Source organism: Macaca fascicularis, chromosome 1 (genome assembly GCF_037993035.2).
Source record: "Macaca fascicularis isolate 582-1 chromosome 1, T2T-MFA8v1.1".
In the NCBI taxonomy this organism is placed as follows: domain Eukaryota; kingdom Metazoa; phylum Chordata; class Mammalia; order Primates; family Cercopithecidae; genus Macaca; species Macaca fascicularis.
In genome coordinates this window covers 102,588,308-102,610,249 of record NC_088375.1, presented here as the reverse complement: position 1 = coordinate 102,610,249, position 21,942 = coordinate 102,588,308, and the positions used below count along the sequence as shown (strand labels likewise).

Genomic DNA, 21,942 nt, shown 5'->3' with positions numbered 1-21,942 from the left:
CACAAGCTTGGTGATACCATGACAGTTGATCTGATAACTGGATGGCTTCTGAGTGACTAATAAGTAATAGCATATACAGTCTGGATACACTGCACTAAGGGATGATTCTTGTCCTGGGCAGGAAGGAGCAAGACAGTCTCCAAGTAGGGGACCTAACAGATAGGCTTTTTTAAACAAATAACTGTACCCTTCACGTGTACATTTGTCCCCAGATTCACTGCTAAAATCAACAGCAGAAAAATAGCAGTTTGAATGCATATCAATTTAGAAGAACTTCTGGTTAAATTTACAATTCTTTTTTCTCTCCCATGCTTGTTGTTTCTCATTCAAACAAGACTGGCTTAGCTACTTTATAAGGGTAAGTCTTCCTGAATTTTAAGTTCCAAAGATCTCTGGACCTGATCATATTGACTTTATTCTGTGCGATCAACTCTTTATGGCCAATTCCTCCTCTATCACTGAGTTCTTACTGCTGGGCTTCTCCAGCCTTGGGGAATTGCAGCTTGTCCTCTTTGCAGTCTTTCTCTGCCTCTATTTGATTATCTTGAGTGGAAACATCATCATCATCTCGGTCATTCATTCGGATCACAGCCTCCACACACCCATGTACTTCTTTCTAGGTATTCTTTCTATCTCGGAAATCTTCTACACAATTGTTATTCTGCCCAAGATGCTTATCAACTTATTCTCTGTACTCAGGACACTCTCCTTTGTGAGTTGTGCCACCCAGATGTTCTTCTTCCTTGGTTTTGCTGTCACTAACTGTCTGCTTCTGGGAGTGATGGGTTATGATCGTTATGCTGCCATCTGCCAGCCTTTGCAATATGCTGTTCTCATGAGCTGGAGAGTATGTGGACAACTGGTAGCAACTTGTATTATTAGTGGTTTCCTAATATCTCTGGTGGGAACAACTTTGGTCTTTAGCCTCCCTTTCTGTGGCTCCAACAAAGTCAACCACTACTTTTGTGATATTTCACCAGTTATCCGTCTTGCCTGTGCTGACAGCTATATTGTGCCCTTGATATTTATCTGCATTTCTTATGGCTTCATTGTCCACACCATTCTGAAGATCCCATCAGCTGAAGGCAAACAAAAAGCCTTCTCCACCTGTGCGTCCCATCTCATTGTAGTCATTGTCCATTATGGTTGTGCTTCCTTTGTCTACTTGCGACCCTCAGCCAAATATACTTCGGGCAAAGATAGGCTGGTGACAGTAACCTATACCATCATCACCCCACTGTTGAATCCCATGGTATACAGCCTCAGGAACAAAGATGTGCAGCTGGCTATTCGGAAACTGATTGGAAAGTCTGGATTTTCTCTTAAGACACTATAATCAGAGTACTTTTGAACATTATGGACACCATTAGACCAATTGTGTCACGATTATTTAAATCATGAGATTATCTAGTCTATTTATCTAACTGTGAGGGCCTTGGATTGTTTGACATTTGGGGCCTACATGTTCTGTGTAAAGCAGAGATAGCAATATTTTCTTCCTGGAGTCATTGTGATTAAGAGAGATTACAAAATATCTGGCAATAGAGTATAACTCTCCTCCTCTTTCCGTTCTTCCTCTGGATTTAAAGTCCTCAAAAAGGTCTTAGCAGCCATCATTTTTTGCCCTATATTTGTCTTGTTTGACCAAAATGTCTGATTTTACTCTGTTTAAGGTTATGTCCAGCTTAAAATGAGGAGTCCAGGCCTGAAGGTGGCATAGATCTAGTGGTATGACATGGCAGGGAAAACTGTACCATATGGGTAATTAGATGATTTAAAACTGGACACTGGTTAGGTCATGACTGAAGCTTTGACTCTTCTCTGAGTCTAAATTCTAATATATGGAAAGTAGGGATAATGTAATTTTCCTGTTCTATGTCGTGGGGATTTTATTTGTATCTTATAAACAGTATAAAAGAAAGTGTAGAAGCAGTGCAAAATGTGAAACTACATACAATGTAGAACTCATATCAAGCAAGTTTTGCATAACTGAGAGGATTTTATTTCTTTCAAGTTCTTCAGGTATTTTGGAATGGCTTTTCTGACTGCTCCTTTGAACCACTTCTTACATGACATAGAAGTTATGTTACATAACATAGAAGTTATGCTACATAATGGAATGGAAAATAATATTTAACCATTCTGTCCCATCTCAGGCTAAAGGTATCTACATGGCTTTCCACACTGAATTTATTAGGAAGAGGAAGCTACTCAATTTCAAATTTATCAAGTGAGTATATAAGATTTGAGAGAGAAGTACTTTGATGATCATCTGGTCCGATCTCTGACCCGTACAGAAATTTCTTCAACAGTATCTGTAAAGTAAACCCTTCTCCACTGACTGGGCATCATTGACCTTACAAAATGTATGTTCCCATCGCACTCAGCTCTTACTATTATTCCCTCTCATTTCAGCTGATGTTTGCCTCTGCTTTTCACACATTCTATCTCTTGTGTCATACGGTAAGTTGAGTCCTGATTCTCAGATGTTTGAGACAGTTATGATGACAATCTGAACGTTTTCCATAACTTATGTGACCTGAATTTCAGATGCCTCACTATCCTGGGTGCAGTTCTCTAGCTATGCTGTAGATTATCAGTTTTCTTGTAAAAGAATAATGAATAAAACTGAAGTTCATATTTCATGTGCAGCCTCTTTTTTCTGGGGTATAATATAACTGTATTCTTTCCTGTTAACCTTATTTAGATTTTCAAATTAAAATGTGTCAAATCACAAATAATGTTTTCTTATATTTAAAAACTATAACCTCTGTTCCTATTTTTATCTCCCTTTTCCAGTTTTTGGCCTAAATATTTTTATTTATTTTCATTTTACTTCATTTAACTTTCATAGTTAAATAATTAAGGCATTTCAAGTACAACATTGGTTATTGCCATTGTTTTCTTCTGTTCTTTTTTTTTTTTCTTCCAGTGGGTTTATATTTCTCATTTATTGACCAAATGTTATTTAGGAATGGAGTGTTTATGTATTATAGTTATATTCGTGCTGATATTTAAATAACTTCTGTTATTTATTTCTAGTTTGGTTTTGTGTTGTGGGAGAATGTGATTGACAGTTCTATTTTTACAAATTATTATGTTTTATTAATGGTTTCTTATGAATTATGCTCAGTGAAGCACACTCATTTAAGTTAAAATTTTGGTATGTGTAGATGTTGTATTTATTTTATGAATTAAATTTAATTAAACTATTTTAGTACACTATATTGTTATTGGTGTGTATATGACCTGTCATGGTTTCATAGTGCTGAATTAAAATGCTTCACTGCTTTTTAGAGCTTATTAGCGTTTTATTACACTTCTAACAACATTGATGTTGAATTTTGTTGTGAAATCTTTTATTACATACCAAATAAACCTCTTGGGATTTAACATGTATTTCTACCTATAAATGCACTAAAATAATAGCAGGTGTATTAAAAAATACATATAAGCCATCATCAAGAAGGTAAACAGGAGAGAACAACACAGGGGAGACATCAAAACAATTATAGAAGCAAAAATAAAAAGGACAATTGACATGGTTGTATGAGGAAGAGAGAAAGTTGAAAACACACCTGCAAAACGGGGAAGCCAACCAGTTCACAACGCCTAACTGTATCTGGACATTCTTGTCACAACTGGGTCACCCAGATGATATTGGGAGGAGTAAGATTGGTTTACTGTCTGAATAAGGAGCTCAAATTCTCCATCAGTGCTTCTCAAATCATCTGCAGTAAAGAACCAGTTTCTTTTTACATTTCATAGAAGGCCAATACTTCAGTAAGATATGATAAAAATCAACTACTAGAAAAAAGAAATGAAAAGCATCTGAGCTATTCTATACTCTGTTCCAAAAAATGTGTCTGATTGTGTGCTTGTATGTCTCAGTAATATCAAATTTTATAATAGTTGGTTACCACTGGTAAGTAACAAAAATGTAATGTAGTTTCTATACCTGTCTCATTACAAGCCTATAACAACAAGCTCATAGATCAGCACTAGACCGCCGACTCCCACTGGAGTAACATCGCTTTGTATCTGTTGCATGCCAGGTTAACATTGGAGGGTAACTTTTATGGCAGTTAAACTAAGGACTTCTGATTTCAAACACTTGGTAGAACAGAGGCAAATGTAAGGGGCTGTACTTCAAGCAGAGGATTAAATGTGAGTGGTTTCATACTATGAGGCACCACCAGCCTCTTTCCCAACACTCAGACCCCAGATTGACAGACAGTCTTACACCTTTCACTTAGGTAGCAGGAGTGTTCTTTCTGGAGAAGGTAATGAGAAGTTAGGAGTAATTTCAACAAAATGAATAGCATTGCTTTGCCTGACTTCTGCGTAGGAGCCCACCAGTTCACAAGGTCTACCCATGTGTAGAGAGCTTCAAACAGGGTTTTTAGTGCTGTGGTCTGGAATATATTTGAACATCCAAAAGTTATCAGACATTTGAAGAAGACTTTAACATGAAACACAGATACCTAAAGATAAGAGAGAATCCCCAGGGGGATATACAGGAAATGCATAGAATAAAAAAAAATAATTGATATCTTCATATAAAATATATTGGAACCATGAAAGAAGAACAGTATACCATGTACACCTTTTAAATAAAACACAAACACACAGAAAAGTGCACAAATTATAATGAACACATCAATTAATTATCACAAAGTGAATATGTATAGGTCAAAAAATATAATATTCCAAACACTTCATTACCCACTACCTATTCTCCAACAGAAACAACATTCATGGCTTCTAATATCATGCATTAGTATTTTCATGCCTTCACACTTTATAACAATATATTTACAGAGCTATATTCCCTAGTATTATTATTTTCTTTTACTCCAGTTTCTCTTTTTGTATCTTTTTCTGTTATAGCCTTATCCATCAAGTTTATTGTCTTATGTTCCTCCAAGTTTAACCTTCATTTATGAAATAATTTTTCTTTCATTTCCAACAGCTTCCTAATCTATCCCCTCTCTTTTCAAAACTTCTTCTCTTCTATTCACTCTTGACTGAGTTTATGATTCTGATCTTTGCTATTATTTTGTATTTTCTATCACTTCTTTAACTTCTTTGACCTCATTTTGAAATATTTAGTTAGAGTTTTCATCGATTTTGAAGTCATATCTTCCCGGCTATTGCAAGTTGTGTTCCCTGGGAAGCATATTCTGAGATCACTTGGCATATAGAATATTTGTTAATAAATACATGTATTTATACAGATTAACACCTGTGGAATGTGGGGGGAAGTATTGGGTACAGAGAGAGGTCAAGCCCAATGCGCTCCTAGTGACAACCTCAGCTGACCCGACAGTGAGCTCTGTAGCTGGAATGACCATTCAGAGGTGTCCTGAGCTGGGCTACGATGGCCAGGGCTTTATTAATCTGCATAATTTTGTTTGGGTGTAGTCTGCTCTACGAAGCCTGTTACTTTGGACAAGGTGTCTGTGTTGCTGACATAATGACTAAGTTGACAGCTAAAGTCTGCCTACTGACAGAGCTACTATCAGCTGGGGGGCAACAAGTCCTTTATTTGAAGGAGAACCTGGGCAGGATATCTTGGTTTTCACTCTGTAGGTGCACAGCTATTCTCTATAGTAATGTTGCACTGCTGAAGATTTTTTTTGTCATAATAACTTCTTATGAAATACAGGCATGATCTTTTCCTGAACTCATGTTTAGTGAGATTAGTTTTCATGTACTCTTGTGAGGGGAGGATAGTATTCCTAGTTTTGCAGCTGTTGAGCTCCCTCTTGTGTTGTCATCAGAAAGTATTCAACTGTTAATTGGAACCTCTAAACATTCCTTGTTTTGGTTAATAGCAAATCAGCCAAAGACTTTTTAAGTTATTACCACCGGCAGTTTTTTTTTGTTGTTCTTGTTGTTCTTCCGATATTAGTACTTCCAGAAGTTGTTCTTTTGCTCTTCTTTGTTTATCATCATTTCTAATACTATACTTAGAGTTCCTTGTGTGTATTTTGTTAATTAGGTTTTTTAAAAAACATGGTCATGAGGGTTTTTAATTTCCCTTTTACACTCACTCTTTTCCTTATTTTTAATTAAGGAGGAGTTTACATTTAAAAATATAAGTATTTTAAGTATCAGTTATTTGAGGTTTTACAAATATATTCACCCATTTAACCACCTCACCAATCAAGAAATACTATATCTTCATCACATCCAAAAGTTATCTCATTGAATTTCCAGGTGACTCCCTACCCAGAGACAACACAGAATTGATTTTTATCAATATAGTTCAGTTTGTACTTCTTGAATTTGAGATATATGTAATATTATAGTATGTACTCTTGTGTGTATAATCTCTTTCAGAAAACCTAACACTTATGAGATTCATCTATCTTACTACATGTAAAATAATTTGTCTTTTTATTGATGTATTCACCTGAATGGATATGCAAAAACGTATTTATTCATTTATCTGTTGATAGACATTTGGTTCATTCCAATTATTGGCTGTTATAAATAAACCTGCCATGAACATAATTTGAACAAATCTTCTGTGGACATTAGTCCTCTCTCTTAGGTGTTTAGCAGTAGCACTTCTGGGGTCATAAGGTAGGTATACATTTAACTCCATAATATGATTCCCAAATGTTTTCCAAAATGGGTACACCTCATAACTTTCCTACCAGCTGCTTCACATTTTCTCCAACTTTTGGCATTGCCTGTTTTATTTTCCTGTATTTTTAATATATTAGTAATTCTAGCGAGGGTAAGTAGTACCTCACTTAGTTGTATTTTTTATTAGCCTGATATCTAATTATGTTGAACATTCTTTTATCATTTGCCTATTGACTATTCATTTGTTTTTAGTAAATTACCTTAGTCTTCTTCTCATAAGATTATTTTAAAATTATTGAATCCTATTATTTATATATTCTGAATTAAGTTTGTTTGGAACCCATACGTGCTATGAATATTCTCCCCAAGTCTGTGACTTGCATTTCTATTATTTAAGTAGTGTCTTTTAATGAGGGCAAACTTTATAGAATTTTGATTAATTAAATTTAAAATTATTTTCTTTTATATTTAGTACTTCTTGTGTCTTGTCTAATGAACATTTTCCTAAACTGAAATCGAAGAAACATTCCCTTATATTTGTGCCTAGAGCTTTCTAGTATTAGCTCATATGTGTGGTGCAGGTTCATTTGTTTATGTTTTATGTCTTAATCAAATATATTGAGACATAACTTATATACAATAAAAGACACAAATTTTAAGTGTATATTTTGATGTTTTTACATATATGTAGAAACAAGTAACCACCACCATGATCAAGATATAGAACATTTCTTTGCGTGTAAGACCGAAACAAAGGGTTATCAGTGACAGTTTCTACCCTACATCAGGCTCAGCCTCCAATGTGTTTCTGCATTATATTTGTATTGTACTTTATTACTTATTCATACAGATAAGTAATTTCAAGTTAAAAGAGAATTTTTTGTTTTTTTATATTATCCCTTCTTGCAATGCTTTTCTATTAAAGTCAGATATAGGGAAATCTTTAACTCCAGACTTACCCAAAGCAACTTTTCTACTGATTTCAAATGTCTTAAAAGTTGTACAACAGAATATCCAGTCTGTATTTATTTTAAAATACCTAAAAAAAATCAAGAAATGCTTATTAAGCTACACTTTAAAAGACAGTTTAGTTTTACTGTAAAGATGAACAAATAGATTAATGGAACAAAAGAATATTCAGAAATAGAAACACATATGTATAATTTTCTACAAGGCCCTCAAGGCAATGTATTATAAAAATGATATTGAAAATGAAAAAAGATATAGAACATTTCCATTACCCCAAAATTTTCTCACATGCTCCATCCTATTGTGCCCCATATACCACCGTCAGCCCCAGGAAACCAATGATTTGCTTTCTATTGCCAAAATTTAGTTTGACAATGCAAGAATCTTATCAGAATAAAATAACACTTTGCTTTCTAACTTTTTATCACTAAGCATACTTTTGAGGTTTATCCATGTTGTATGTAACTTCGCAGTTCATTCTTTTTGTACCATTGTGTACATATACACAATGTGTTTTATTTTCTTACACTCCCAACAGAAACGTAGGAGAGTTACCAGTTGCTTAACATTCTCAACAAACTGTGTTAGTCTTAATTTCATATATTAAGTAGATGCATAATTGTATCCAATTGTGGTTAGAATTTAAATTTTTTTTTGATGACTAAAGACACTGAATATATTTTTGTGTGTGTATATTGGCCATCTACATATGTTTTAGTTGAGCGCCTTTTCAGATCTTTTGTCCATTCCTTAATTAGAGGCATATTTTCTTCTTTGCAATATTTGAATTGGTTCCTTTGTCTTCATAGATGAAACGTAAGAGTTCCTTATGTTTTCCAGGTATATATATTTTTGTTATATTATGCAAATATTTTCACTATATTGTAACTTGCTTTTAATTTTCTACCATGTCTTTTGAAGAGCAGAAGTTTCCTTTAGTTTTGATTAAGTCCAACTTATTGACTTTGACTTTTATAGTTTAAGTGTTTTCTGTCATACTTAATAAGTTTCTGAAAAATTCAAGCTCACTAAAGTTCTATCTAATGTTCTTTTTAATAATATTAGTTCTTATAGGCAGAATGTGATTCATCTTAAGTTAATTTTTGTAAGTGGTGTAAAAAATGTCAAGATTCTTTTCTATCCAAATGCATTATTATTGGAAAGAGTATTCTTCTACTATTAAATTGCCTTGAGGGCCTTTTAGAAAATTAACTATACATATGTGTTTTTTATTTCTGAATGTTCTGTTTTGTTCCATTAATCTATTTGTTCATCTTTATACTAGTACTAAACTGTCTTTTAAAGTGTAGCTTAATAAACATTTCTTGAAATCAATGTAATGCTCTCTGGATTCTGCCGTCTTAGTCCTCTTGGGAAGCCATCCATGAGGAAGTGCTATACTTTAGAACTTGCTGGAAAATCACTCTCTGGTGTACTTTGGGGGTGGAGGACATCTACGGGAAGATGTACTCTGGGGGTGGGGGACATCTATGGGAAGATGCTTCTGTTTGTGACCTTCTGGGAAAATACTTTTGATGATGGTACCGCCTGGGAGGTAGCACTACTGGGAGTCCTGCTTGTTACTAGACTTCACACACACGGCATGTCCAGGCAGATGAAAGCATGCCAGAAATGGGAAGATAACCCTATTTTAGCTTCAGTGTCCCTTCATGCCTTCTACAGAAAAGCTTAATGTCATGTCTGCTGCTAAAGTAGAAATACTCCAGTAACACAATCAGGACAAATAAAGGTAGATTTGGAGCTAAAAGGCAATTACACTCTTAATTTTCTTTCTTTTTAAAATTTTGACAGAATTTAGTTTTTATTCATCTCTGTGAGCTCTGGAATTATGTTAATGTCAAGAGATGTTTATAAAGTATACTCCATTAAAATTTTTCTGAAAATTCTAACAAAGACATTTGAAACAAGGGTTACAGAGGTCAATTACAATTTCACTCAGAAAAAAAAAAAATATTTGTTTTTATATAGGACAATGATTGTTTTTTAATATAGCATGGGTCACAGATATACTACTTTTTCAACTAGGTCAACACCAACTTTTTTTGTGTATTGTAAGAACATTTAACATGAATACACCCCCTGATCAAAATGTTAAGTGAATTATATGGTATTGGTAAATGTAGTGATATATTATGACATTCTTGCATTGCTATAAAGAAATACCTGAGACTGGGTAATTTATAAAGAAAAGAGGTTTACTTTGCTTATGATTCTGCAGAATTTACAGGAAGCATGGTGCTGACATCTGCTTGGCTTCTGGTGAAGCCTCAGGGAGCTTTCAATCATGGTGGAAGGTGAAGCAGGAGTGGGCACATCATGTGACTAGGACAGTAGAGAGAGAGTTGGGGGAAGGTGCCACAAATTTTGAAATGGCAAGATCTTGTGAGAAATTACTCACTATCATAAAAATAGGCCAAGCCATGTGAAGTTCACCCCCATAATCCAAACACCTCCCACCTTCAGCACTGGTGATTACAATTCAGTGTGAGATTTGTGTGGGGACAAATATCCAAATGATATCAATATTTCTGTCTCCTCCCAAATCTTGCGTCCTTCTAACATTGCAAAATATATTTATGCCTTTCTAACAGTTCTCCAAAGTTCTAACTTGTTCCAGTGTTAACTCAAAAGTTCAAAGTCCAGGGTCTCATCTTTGAGAAGGAAAGTCCCTTTCATTCATGAGCCTGTAAAATCAAAACAAAGTTATTTACTTCCAAGATGCAATAGGGATATAGGTATTGGGGAAACATTGCTCTCTAAAAAGAAAGAAATTGGCCAAAAAAACAGGGGCTACATGCCCCATGCAAGTCCTAAAGCCAGGAGGGCAGTCATTAAATTTTAAAGCTCCAAAATAATATCCTTTGACTCCACGTTCTACATCCAGGCCGCACTTCTATAAACTTCTCATGGAGGTTTCAATCATGGCTCCCAAGGCTTAGGGCAGCTGTGCCCCTATGGCTTTGCAGGGTTCAGTCCCCATGTCTGTTCCCATGAGTTGATGGTGAGTGCTCTTGGCTTTTCCAGGTGCAGAGTGCAAGCTGTCAGTGGATCATCCTTTCTGGGGTCTGGAGAATGGTGATCGCCTTCTCACAGCTCCACTAGGCAGTGCCCAGGGGGAACTCTTGTGGGGGCCCAAACCCACATTTCCCCTCTGCATTGCCATAGTAGAGGTTCCCTGTGGGTTCCCCACCCCTGCAGCAGGTGTCTCTCTGGGCACTCAGGCTTTTCCATAGGTCCTCTGAAATCTAGGCAGATGGTGCCAATTCTCATTCACTCTGAACTCTGTGTGCCTACAGGCTTAAAACCATGTGTAAATTGCCAAGGCTTACAGTGGCTTGAATTCTTCAAAGTGACATGTTGAGCAGTAACTGGGACCCTTTGAGCCCCATTTGAAGCTGGAGCAGCAGAATGCAGGGAGAAGTTTCATAAAGCTGTGTGTGGCAGTAGGGATTCTGGGCCTTCAATGGAAGGGACTGCCGCAGAGGTCTCTGAAATGCCTTCAGGGCTTTTTCCCCATTGTCTTGGCTATCAGCACTTGGCTGCTTTTAAGGTATGCAAATTTCTTTAGTAAATGGTTGTTCCACAATCTGCTTGAATTCTTCTCCCCTCAAAACCTTTTTTTTCCCCTTTGCCATATGGCCAGGCTGCAGATTTCTCAAACTTTTATTCTCCACTTTCCTCTTAAATACAAGTTTCAGCCTTAAGTTATTCCTTTGTGCCCACATCTGAGTGTAGGTTGTTAGAAGCAGCCAGGCCGCATCTTGAATGCTTGGCTGCTTAGAAATTTGTTTCATCACATACCCTAAATTATCTTTTCAAAACTTTAACTTCCGCAGATCCCTAGGGCATGAACATAAGGCAGCCAAGTTCTTTGCTAAGGCATATCAAAAATGACCTTTGCTCCAATTCCCAGTATGTTCCTCATTTCCATCTGAGACCTCCTCAGTCTGGACTTCACTGTCTGTATCACACATCAGCATTTGGGTCACAACCATTTTACCAGTCTCTAAGAAGTTCTAAACTTAACTTCAATTTCCTATCTTCTTTTGAGCCCTCCAAACTCTTCCATTCTCCACCCATTACCCAGTTCTAAAGCTGCTTCTACACTTTCAGGTATCTTTATAGTAATGCCCCACTCCTCTGTACCAATTTCTTGTGTTACACCATTCTTGCCTTGCTATAAAGTAATACCTGAGACTGGGTAATTTATAAAGAAAAGAGGTTTAATTGGCCCATGGTTCTGCAAACTTTACAGAAAGCATGGTGCTAGCATCTGCTTGGCTTCTGGTAAAGCCTCGAGGAGATTGAAATCATGGCAGAAGGCATAGTGGGAGCAGGCACATCACTTGGCCAGAACAGGATCGAGAGAGAGAGTGGAAGGGAAGGTACAACACTTTTAACTGACCAGATCTTGTGAGAACTCACTCACTATCACAAAGAAAATACCAAGCCATGAGGGACTCATCCCCATGATCCAAACACCTCCCACCAGGGCCCATCTCCAGCGTTGGGGATTATAATTCAACATGAGATTTAGGTGGAAACAAATATTCAAATTATATCAAATCACAATGTTGTACAATTGGTTTCTAGAATTTGTTTATCTTGTATAATTGAAACTTATATTCAACAAAATGGAACTCACATTTTCTTCTCCCCTGCCTACTGGCAACCACTGTTCTACTCTCTGTTTCTATGAGTTTGACTAATACTGCATATATTTCTCTTATGGGCATATATTCAAAATTCTTAAAATTGGGATTTTAAAGTGACATTAACAATACCATGTTTATTGTGACATTATTCACCATAGCCAAGAAAAAAAAAAACCCAAATATTCATGAACAGATTGATGGATTAAGAAAATGTAGTGTATACTTACAATGGAATATTATTGAATGTGATTAGTAATCTTATAAAAGACAAGAAAGAACTTGTTGCTCTTTCTCTGTTCTTCATCATGTGAGGATATAATTAGAACACAGCTATCTGAAAACCTCAAGCAAATCCCCTTATTAGATGCTGAATGTGTGAGTAGTTGAGCTTGGACTTCCCTCCCTGCAGTACTGTGAGAAATAAATGTTTGTTGTTTAAGCCACCAGTCTATGGCAATTTGTTATAACAGCTGGAACTGATTAAGACAGATGGTTTTCATTTCTGTGGCATCAATGGTAATGGCTTCTCATTTGTTTCTGGTTTAATTTATTTGAGACTTTTTTTTTTAGCCTAGATAACTTTTTATCATTTTTTTAATCTTTTCAAAACACTAACACTTAGTTTTAAATTTTTTTCAATTGTTTTAATATTCTCTATTTCATTTATTTCTGCTTTAATCTGTAGAGGACTACCTGCTTGCAAACGAGGCGTTCCCGATAAGTCCTGCTCTTGCAAACGAAGCAGGGCATTCCTTCCCTGCAAACAGGGAGGGACAAAGGAGCCAGCTGCTAACAGCAGACCCTGGGGGCTTGTTTATGTGTAAACATCTTGAAAATCCAGAAAGTCAGGGAAAGGTCAGAAAAACAACAATGTGTCTTGTGACTTGGCAACATTCCACAAATGACTGTATAAAATAAAGCAGAGCATGCCATTCGTGGCTGCCGCCATGTTTGTCTTGTCTTGTGTGTTCATTCCTTTGTTTAGGAAACACACGGACCCCAAAATCTGGCACAGCGAGCAGGGTTCGTGGCTCCATGAGAGCAAGGAACCAGAGGGGAAACATCCCGGGCAGGTAAATAAAGAAAGGGGGACCCACGGGAAAATTACGGGGAATTCCACCTCTCTGGCCTCTGAATATTTGCAGTTACTCCAGGGACTGTTGATGTCTATAGGAGTAGAAGTTAGTTAAGGAACATAAGACTTTGAAGCGATTGTTTGCATGTTGAACAACATTGTTATTGGTTTCAATATGAAACCAAAGTACAGTTAAATCAAAAGGAATGGTTACAAGTGGTTAAAGTCCTGCGTCGAGCTCATCAGTGAGGGCAAATGATGCCTCTGACTTTGCGGACTTTGTGTAGTTCCATTACTCAGGCATTAGAGTTACTTGAAACTGACTCAGAGCATGGCGATACTGCCACAGGAGGTGACGCATCTGAAGCTATAGAGAGGAATGATCCTAGAGAGGAACATATTTATGCCCCAGTTGTTGAGGACAAGGAATTGAAAAAGAGCTAATGCCTCCTTCATCTGAAGGAAATTCTGATTTGCAGCACATTTTAGAGATGTTATAACAGTTGTTAAAATTGCAAGGTACCGCTGCTCCTGTTTCTCCTATCTCTCTGCCATGAGCCTTCCCTGTTACCTTCCCTTCTGCTCCTTTGGAAAAGGATTTCCCTTTGCCTCCACCTCCAACCTCTTTGCCTATGTGAGGTCAGGTTTTCTCTGTGCCTCTTCCTCCTGTAGGAGAAAAGAAGGAATCAAAGGAAAAGGATGATTTTGAGGAATTAGATTTATTCCCAATAACATGGGCTGCTTTCATCCCCAATGCTCAGTTCCCAAAAGGTGGCCAGAATGTGACTTTTACAGCCCTACAATTTAAATTTTTGAAAGAAATGCTAATTATGGACCTCAGTCACCATTTGTTCTTGGTCTTCTCGATTCCTTCTCTTTAGAACATATGATGATTCCTATTGACTGGGAAATGTTGGGACAGGCTGTCCTTGATCGTTTGCAATGGCTTCAATTAAAAAGTTAGTGGTGGGAGGAAGCAAGAGTACAAGCTAGAAAAAATGCTACCCGAAATCCCCCAGGACCTTCTGAAGAGCAGCTTATGGGTTCAGGACAATACGCCACTCTTAATGCTCAGGCAGGCCTAGATAATATTGCTCTCACTCAGATTAAAGCCTTGTTTATAAAAGCATGGACTAAGGTTGAAATAGCGGGTAAAACTTCTTTATCTTTTGTAAAGACCCTATAAGGAGCCACTGAGCCGTATCCAGATTTTGTAGCCCGTCTTCAAGATGCTGTATTAAAGACTGTAGGTTCAGGCCATGCTGCTAAAATTCTTTTGGATACTCTGGCTTTTGAGAGTGCTAATCCCGAGTGCCAAAAATTGCTGCATCCTCTAAAAGCTAGTGGAGCTGATTTAGATGAATACATTCGGGCTTGTGCAGGTGTTGGAGGAGCTATTTATAACGCTCAATTGTTTGCTGGGGCACTTTCTAAGGCTTTAAAAGACAATTCTAAACAAAGTATATGCTATCAATGTGGGGAACCCGGTCATTTTAAAAAGGAATGCTGGAAAAAATTAGGCTCTTCTGCTCTAAAAGAAAAAAGGTTACCATCTGATATGTGTAAACAATGTGGCAAGGGTCGACATTGGACCAATGAATGCCGTTCAAAAACTGATAAGAGTGGAAATTTATTGTCACCCCTCTGGGGAAACGGGAACCGGGGCCCACAGGCTTGGAGCCCCAACAACTATAATGCAGGCCTACCCCAGTACCCAGTGAGCAGTGGCTTACAACATCAACAAATGGCCTCGAGTCATCCTTAAAGACATCTTACCCTACCCCAGTTTCTCAGCTTTATGCTGCCACTAAGCAGAGTGCCGCTGCTGACCTAGTTATTGTCCAACCTTATACTTTATCTCCTAATGGAGGAATATATAAGTTGGCTACCGGAGTGTGTGGTCCTTTGCCAAAGGGACATGAAGGACTTTTACTAGGTCAAAGCAGCAGCACTATGCGGGGGTTAATGGTGGTCCCAGGAATTATTGATCCTGATTTTACTGATGAAATCCTTATTATGGTACAAGTCTCACAATTTATGAGCCTAGAGGCAGGGGAACGTATTGCACAATTGCTTTTATTGCCTTTTTTTTCCCTGTCTTATCTAGAGATGTGTCTCGTCAAGGAGGTTTCGGTAGTACTGGGAAAACTGTTTTCTGGGAAACTTTAGTTTCTGATCAAAAACCTTTATGTTCATTGCAAATTAATGGGATACTTTTTGAGGGATTAGTCGACACAGGAGCGGATGTATCTATTATATGTTTGGCTCAATGGCCTGATCATTGGAAAAAGAAACAAGTATCGGTTACTCTATCTGGCCTAGGTACTGCTTCTATAGTCTACCAAAGTGTCAAGCCCCTGAGCTGTGTAGGACCTGAAGGACAACAAGGAAAAGTGTTCTTTTATATTGTTCCCATTAATATTAACCTTTGGGGCCATAATCTTTTACAACAATTTGGTGCCTTTTTAAGCATTCCTCATATTTCTTCAGCTGCCAAAAATATGGTGTTCAAAATGGGCTATAATCCTTTAAACTCTTAGCTACTGTCCACAAGCCTCAAGCTTTACAATTAAAGTGGAAAACTACAACTCCTGTTTGGGTGGAACAGTGGCCATTATCTAAAGAAAAACTTAAGGCTTTAAAGAATTTAGTTAAGGAACAATTGGCCTAGGGGCATATTGAACCAAGTACTTCTGCATGGAATTTCTTGTCAAAAAAAAAAAAAAGGAAAATGGCACTTATTAACTGATCTTAGAGCTCTAAATACTTGTATTCAACCTATGGGGACTTTATCCCCTGTAGCAAAAGAAAAATGGTCATTTGCAGAAAATAAAATTAGTGAAGCTCACCTTGATTATATTGCACCCAATCTTCCACTTTCGTTGTGTCTTTTTCATACTCCCCATTCACCAACGGCCGTTTTACACCAAGATAATAATATTCTGGAGTGGCCGTTTTTGGCTAATAAAGCCATTTAAAAAATTCACCCATATATTGATAAATTGGCTAAATTAATTATTAAAGGACGACATCAAGCTCGTCAGTTGCTTGGTGCTGACCCTATAAAAATTATTACCTGATTATCTAATCAATACATTGAATCTCTGTTGGAAATTCATAAGGGTTGACAAGTGATTGAGCTGAGTATACTGGTTCTTTTTCTCAAAATAAATTATTTGCTTTTCTGCAACAATATTCTTTACTGCCATATAATCCTATCTCTTACACTCCAGTTAAAGGTCCCACCTTTTTTACTGATGCTTCAAGCAATGGAAAGGCTGGATACTGAACTTTTTGCCATTCTTATGCCATTCTTGCCATTTTTGCCATTCTTATGGTTTTTTGCCATTCTTATGGTTCTACAAGACTGGCCTATATGTAACTAAATATATTTCTCAGACTTCTTTACCATTATTTCCTCAAACTCCTTTACAAAAATTATTTTCTTTACTATTTGTAACTCTTACTTCCCGCACTGCCTCTTTTTTTTTTAATCACTCATATTCGTTCTCATTCAACTTTGCCAGGACCTTTATCTTTTGGCAATAGTCAGATTGCTTCTTTACTTATTGGCAGTGTCCAACGGGTTCAGGATGAGCACCAACTACATCATACTAATAGTTTAGGATTACAACGGCAATTTTCTATAACATGCCATCAAGCCCAAGCTATTGTCAGAGACTGCCCACCTTGTGCTCCTATTATTGCACCTTTTTTTAAGTCCAGGTATTAATCCTCAAGGCATTCAACAAAATCACATTTGGCAAATGGATGTAACTATGTTCCTTCCTTTGGTCGTTTAAAATATGTTCATCATACTATTGATATGTGGTCACATTTCCAGTGGGCTACGCCATTACGCTCTGAAAAGGCTGACTCTGTTATTACTCATTTACTTACTTGCTTTGCAGTTATGAGAGTCTCTGCTGAATTAAAAACTGATAATGCTCCTGCTTATTTCTCTCACAAATTGGCTGCCTTCCTCTCTTTATACCATATTCATCATTCCACTGGTACTCCATTTAACAGTTAAGGTTAAGCAATTATTGAAAGAGCCTATGCTACCTTAAAATTACAACTTTTAAAACAAAAAGGGGGAGATGGGTGAGACTCCCCAAAACATCAAATTCTGAAAGCCCTTTTTACTTTAAATTTTCTCAACCATTGGCACCAATTACAGCAGTCTGCAGCAGTGAAACATTTTCAACAGCCTTTAGAAAAGCTGCAAAACAGTAATCTGTGGGTGTATTATCCTTCATTACAAGGGCAATATTTAAAAGGAAAAGTTTTACAATGGTGCCGAGGCTATGCTCTTGTTCGTACAGGTGCTGGAGACGAGTGGTTTCCAACTCGATGGTTGAAACAGTGCCATGGCGAAGAGGAGCTGATCCAAAGAGTTCCTCAAGGAATTTCAGGAGCTGAATCTGAGCACTCAGAGAACACTCATCTTCGGGACTCGACGTGCGGAGCCCCCGACATGGGGTCAACTGAAAAAGCTTACTCAGAAAGCTGAAGGGGTTGTTCAACAAGCTGGGCAGCCCAAATCCCCACTGACTTTATTCCTGGCTATGCTGGCCGTAGTAAATTGTCAGGTAACGGCTGGAGAATTTACATACTGGGCTTATATTCCTTTTCCACCCTTATATCAAGGTGTGGCCTGGGGAGACAGGCAGAGCGTGCCATTCGTGGCTGCCGCCATGTTTGTCTTGTGTTGTCTTGTGTGTTCATTCCTTTGTTTAGGAAACACGTGGACCCCAACATTAATCTTTATAATGCTTTTAGGTATAACATTACGTGGTTTTCTTGAGATCATTCTTTTTTAATAAGAGTGTTTCTTCCTATAAATTTTCTCTTACTCCTCTTTTTGCTGCCTTCCATAAGTTTTTAAAATTTGTTTTGAGATACTTCTTAATTTCCCTTTGATTTCTGCTATGACTCAATGGTATGTTATTTAATTTCCACATATTTGTAAATTTTTCATTTTTTCCTACTATTGGTTCCTAGCTTCATTCTATTGTGGTTGAAAAATATATTTTTATGTGTATCAGTCGATTCTCACATTGCTACGAAGAAATACCTGACACTGAGTAATTTACAAAGACAAGAGGTTTAATTGGCTCATGGTTCTGCAGGCTATACAGGAAGCATGATGCTGGCATCTGTTTGGCTTCTGAGAAGACCTCAGAAAACTTACAATTATGGTGGAAGGTAAAGAAGGGCAAGTAGGCATATCATACAGCTATAGCAGGAGCAAGAGAGAGACTGAGGAGAAGGTGATATAGACTTTTAAACAACCAGATTTTATGAGAACTCACTCACTCACTATCAGAAGAACAGCATGAAGGGGATGGTGGTAAACCATTTATGAGAAATTCATGCCCATGGTCCAATTACCTCCCATCAGGTTCCACCTTCAATACTGGGAATTACAATTTTACATGAAATTTCGACAGGGAAACAGATCCAAACCATATTCATATGATTTCAATCGTTTTTTTTGTTGTTGTTGAGACTTAGCACATGATCTTTCCTGAAGAATTAGCTGAGTATTTTTGAGAAGAATGTGTATTCTGCTGCTGTTGGCTGGAATATTCCGCACATGTCTATTAGGATCATTTGATCTATTACATTGTTCACATTCACTATTTCTTTTTTTTATTATTATTATACTTTTAGTTCTAGGGTACATATGGACAATGTGGAGGTTTGTTACATATGTATTTTACATAGGTATTATACATAGGTATTTTATTCTCTTTGAAGCAATTGTGAATGGAAGTTCATTCATGATTTGGCTCTCTGTTTGTCTCTTACTGGTATATAAGAATGCTTGTGATTTTTGCACATTAATTTTGTATCCTGAGACTTTGCTGAAGTTGCTTATCAGCTTAAGGAGATTTTGGGCTGAGACAATGGGGTTTTCTAAATATACAATCATGTCATCTGCAAACAGGGACAATTTGACTTCTTCTTTTCCTAACTGAATACCCTTCATTTCTTTCTCTTCTCTGATTGCCCTAGCCAGAACTTCCAACACTATGTTGAATAGGAGTGGTGAGAGGGCATCCATGTCTTGTGCCAGTTTTCAAAGGGAATGTTTCCAGTTTTTTCCCATTCAGTATGATATTGGCTGTGGGTCTGTCATAAATAGCTCTTATTATTTTGAGATATATTCCATCAATACCTAATTTATTGAGACTTTTTAGCATGAAGGGCTGTTGAATTTTGTCAAAGGCCTTTTCTGCATCTATTGAGATAATCATGTGGTTTTTGTCCTTGGTTCTGTTTATATGCTAGATTATGTTTATTGATTTCCATATGTTGAACCAGCCTTGCATCCCAGGGATGAAGCCCACTTGATCATGGTGGATAAGCTTTTTGATGTGCTGCTGGATTCGGTTTGCCAGTATTTTATTGAGGATTTTTGCATCGATGTTCATAAGGCATATTGGTCTAAAATTATCTTTTTTTGTTGTATCTCTGTCAGGTTTTGGTATCAGGATGATGTTGGCCTCGTAAAGTGAGTTAGGGAGGATTCCCTCTTTTTCTATTGATTGAAAAAGTTTCAGAAGGAATGGTACCAACTCCTCCTTGTACCTCTGGTAGAATTCGGCCGTGAATCCGTCTGGTCCTGGACTTTTTTTGGTTGGTAGGCTGTTAATTATTGCCTCAATTTCAGAGCCTGCTATTGGTCTATTCAGGGATTCAACTTCTTCCTGGTTTAGTCTTGGGAGAGTGTAAGTGTCCAGGAAATTATCCATTTCTTCTAGGTTTTCTTGTTTATTTCTGTAGAGATGTTTATAGTATTCTCTGATGGTAGTTTGTATTTCTGTGGGGTTGGTGGTGATATCCCCTTTGTCATTTTTTATTGCATCTATTTGATTCTTCTCTCTTTTCTTCTTTATTAGTCTTGCTAGCACTCTATCAATTTTGTTGATCTTTTCAAAAATCCAGCTCTTTTATTCATTGATTTTTTCGAGGGTTTTTTGTGTCTCTATCTCCTTTAGTTCTGCTATGATCTTAGTTATTTCTTGCCTTCTTCTAGCTTTTGAATGTGTTTGCTCTTGCTTTTCTAGTTCTTTTAATTGTGATGTTAGGGTATCAATTTTAGATCTTTCCTGCTCTCTCTTGTGGGTATTTAGTGCTATAAATTTCCCTCTACACACTGCCTTAAATGTGTCCCAGAGATTCTGGTATGTTGTATCTTTGTTCTCATTGGTTTCAAAGAACACCTTTATCTCTGCCTTCATTTGGTTATGTACCCAGTAGTCATTCAGGAGCAGGTTGTTCAGTTTCCATGTAGTTGAGCAGTTTTGATTGAGTTTCTTAGTCTTGAGTTCTAGTTTAATTGCACTGTGGTCTGAGAGACAGGTTGTTGTAATTTCTGGCCTTTTACATTTGCTGAGGAGTGCTTTACTTCCAACTATGTGGTCAATTTTGGAATAAGTGCAATGTGATGCTGAGAAGAATGTATATTCTTTTGATTTGCGGTGGAGAGTTCTGTAGATGTCTATTAGGTTCACTTGGTGCAGCGTTGAGTTCAATTCCTGGATATCCTTGTTAACTTTCTGCCTTGTTGATCTGTCTAATGTTGACAGTGGGGTGTTAAAGTCTCCCATTATTATTGTATGGGAGTCTAAGTCTCTTTGTAAGTCTCTAAGGACTTGCTTTATGAATCTGGGTGCTCTTGTATTGGGTGCATATGTATTTAGGATAGTTACCTCTTCCTGATGAATTGATCCCTTTACCATTATGTAGTGGCCTTCTTTGTCTCTTTTGATCTTTGATGGTTTAAAGTCTGTTTTATCAGAGACTAGGATTACAACCCCTCCTTTTTTAGTTTTGCATTTGCTTGGTAGATCTTCCTCCATCCCTTTATTTTGAGCCTATGTGTGTCTCTGCATGTGAGATGGGTCTCCTGAATACAGCAAACCGATTGGTCTTGACTCTTTATCTGATTTGCCAGTCTGTGTCTTTTAATTGAACCATTTAGTCCATTTACATTTAAGGTTAGTATTGTTATGTGTGAACTTGATCCTGTCATTATGATATTAGGTGGTAATTTTGCTCGCTAGTTGATGCAGTTTCTTCCTAGCATCGATGGACTTTACATTTTGACATGTTTTTGCAATGGCTGGTACTGGTTGTTCCTTTCCATGTTTAGTGCTTCCTTCAGGATCTCTTGCAGGGCAGGCCTGGTTGTGATAAAATCTCTAAGCATTTGTTTGTCTGTAAAGGATTTTATTTTTCCTTCACTGATGAAACTTAGTTTGGCTGGATATGAAATTCTGCGTTGAAAAATCTTTTCTTTAAGAGTGTTGAATATTGGCTCCCACTCTCTTCTGGCTTGTAAAGTTTCTGCCAAGAGATCTGCTGTTAGTCTGATGGGCTTCCCTTTGTATGTAACCTGACCTTTCTCTCTGGCTGCCATTAACATTTTTTCCTTCATTTCAACTTTGGTGAATCTGACAATTATGTGTCTTGGAGTTGCTCTTCTCGAGGGGTATATTTGTGTCGTTCTCTGTATTTCCTGAATTTGGATGTTGGCCTGCCTTACTAGATTGCGGAAGTTCTCCTGGATGATATCCTGTAGAGTGTTTTCCAACTTGGTTCCATTTTCCCCAT

The 21,942-nt window shown here is 37.2% G+C and overlaps 1 protein-coding gene across 1 annotated transcript; it reads left to right on the top strand.

Annotated features, from left to right (window-relative positions):
* Positions 1 to 433: 433 nt before the first annotated feature.
* On the top strand, positions 434 to 1,336 carry LOC102137299 (olfactory receptor 10R2-like). Its single transcript, XM_065543036.1, has one exon. It carries the CDS (start codon positions 437 to 439, stop codon positions 1,334 to 1,336), a length of 900 nt encoding a protein of 299 aa, XP_065399108.1. The 5' UTR covers positions 434 to 436.
* Positions 1,337 to 21,942: the final 20,606 nt, after the last annotated feature.

Excerpts from the sequence above, each read along its gene's own strand:
- LOC102137299 (XM_065543036.1), top strand. The coding sequence starts at position 437 with ATGGCCAATTCCTCCTCTATCACTGAGTTCTTACTGCTGGGCTTCTCC.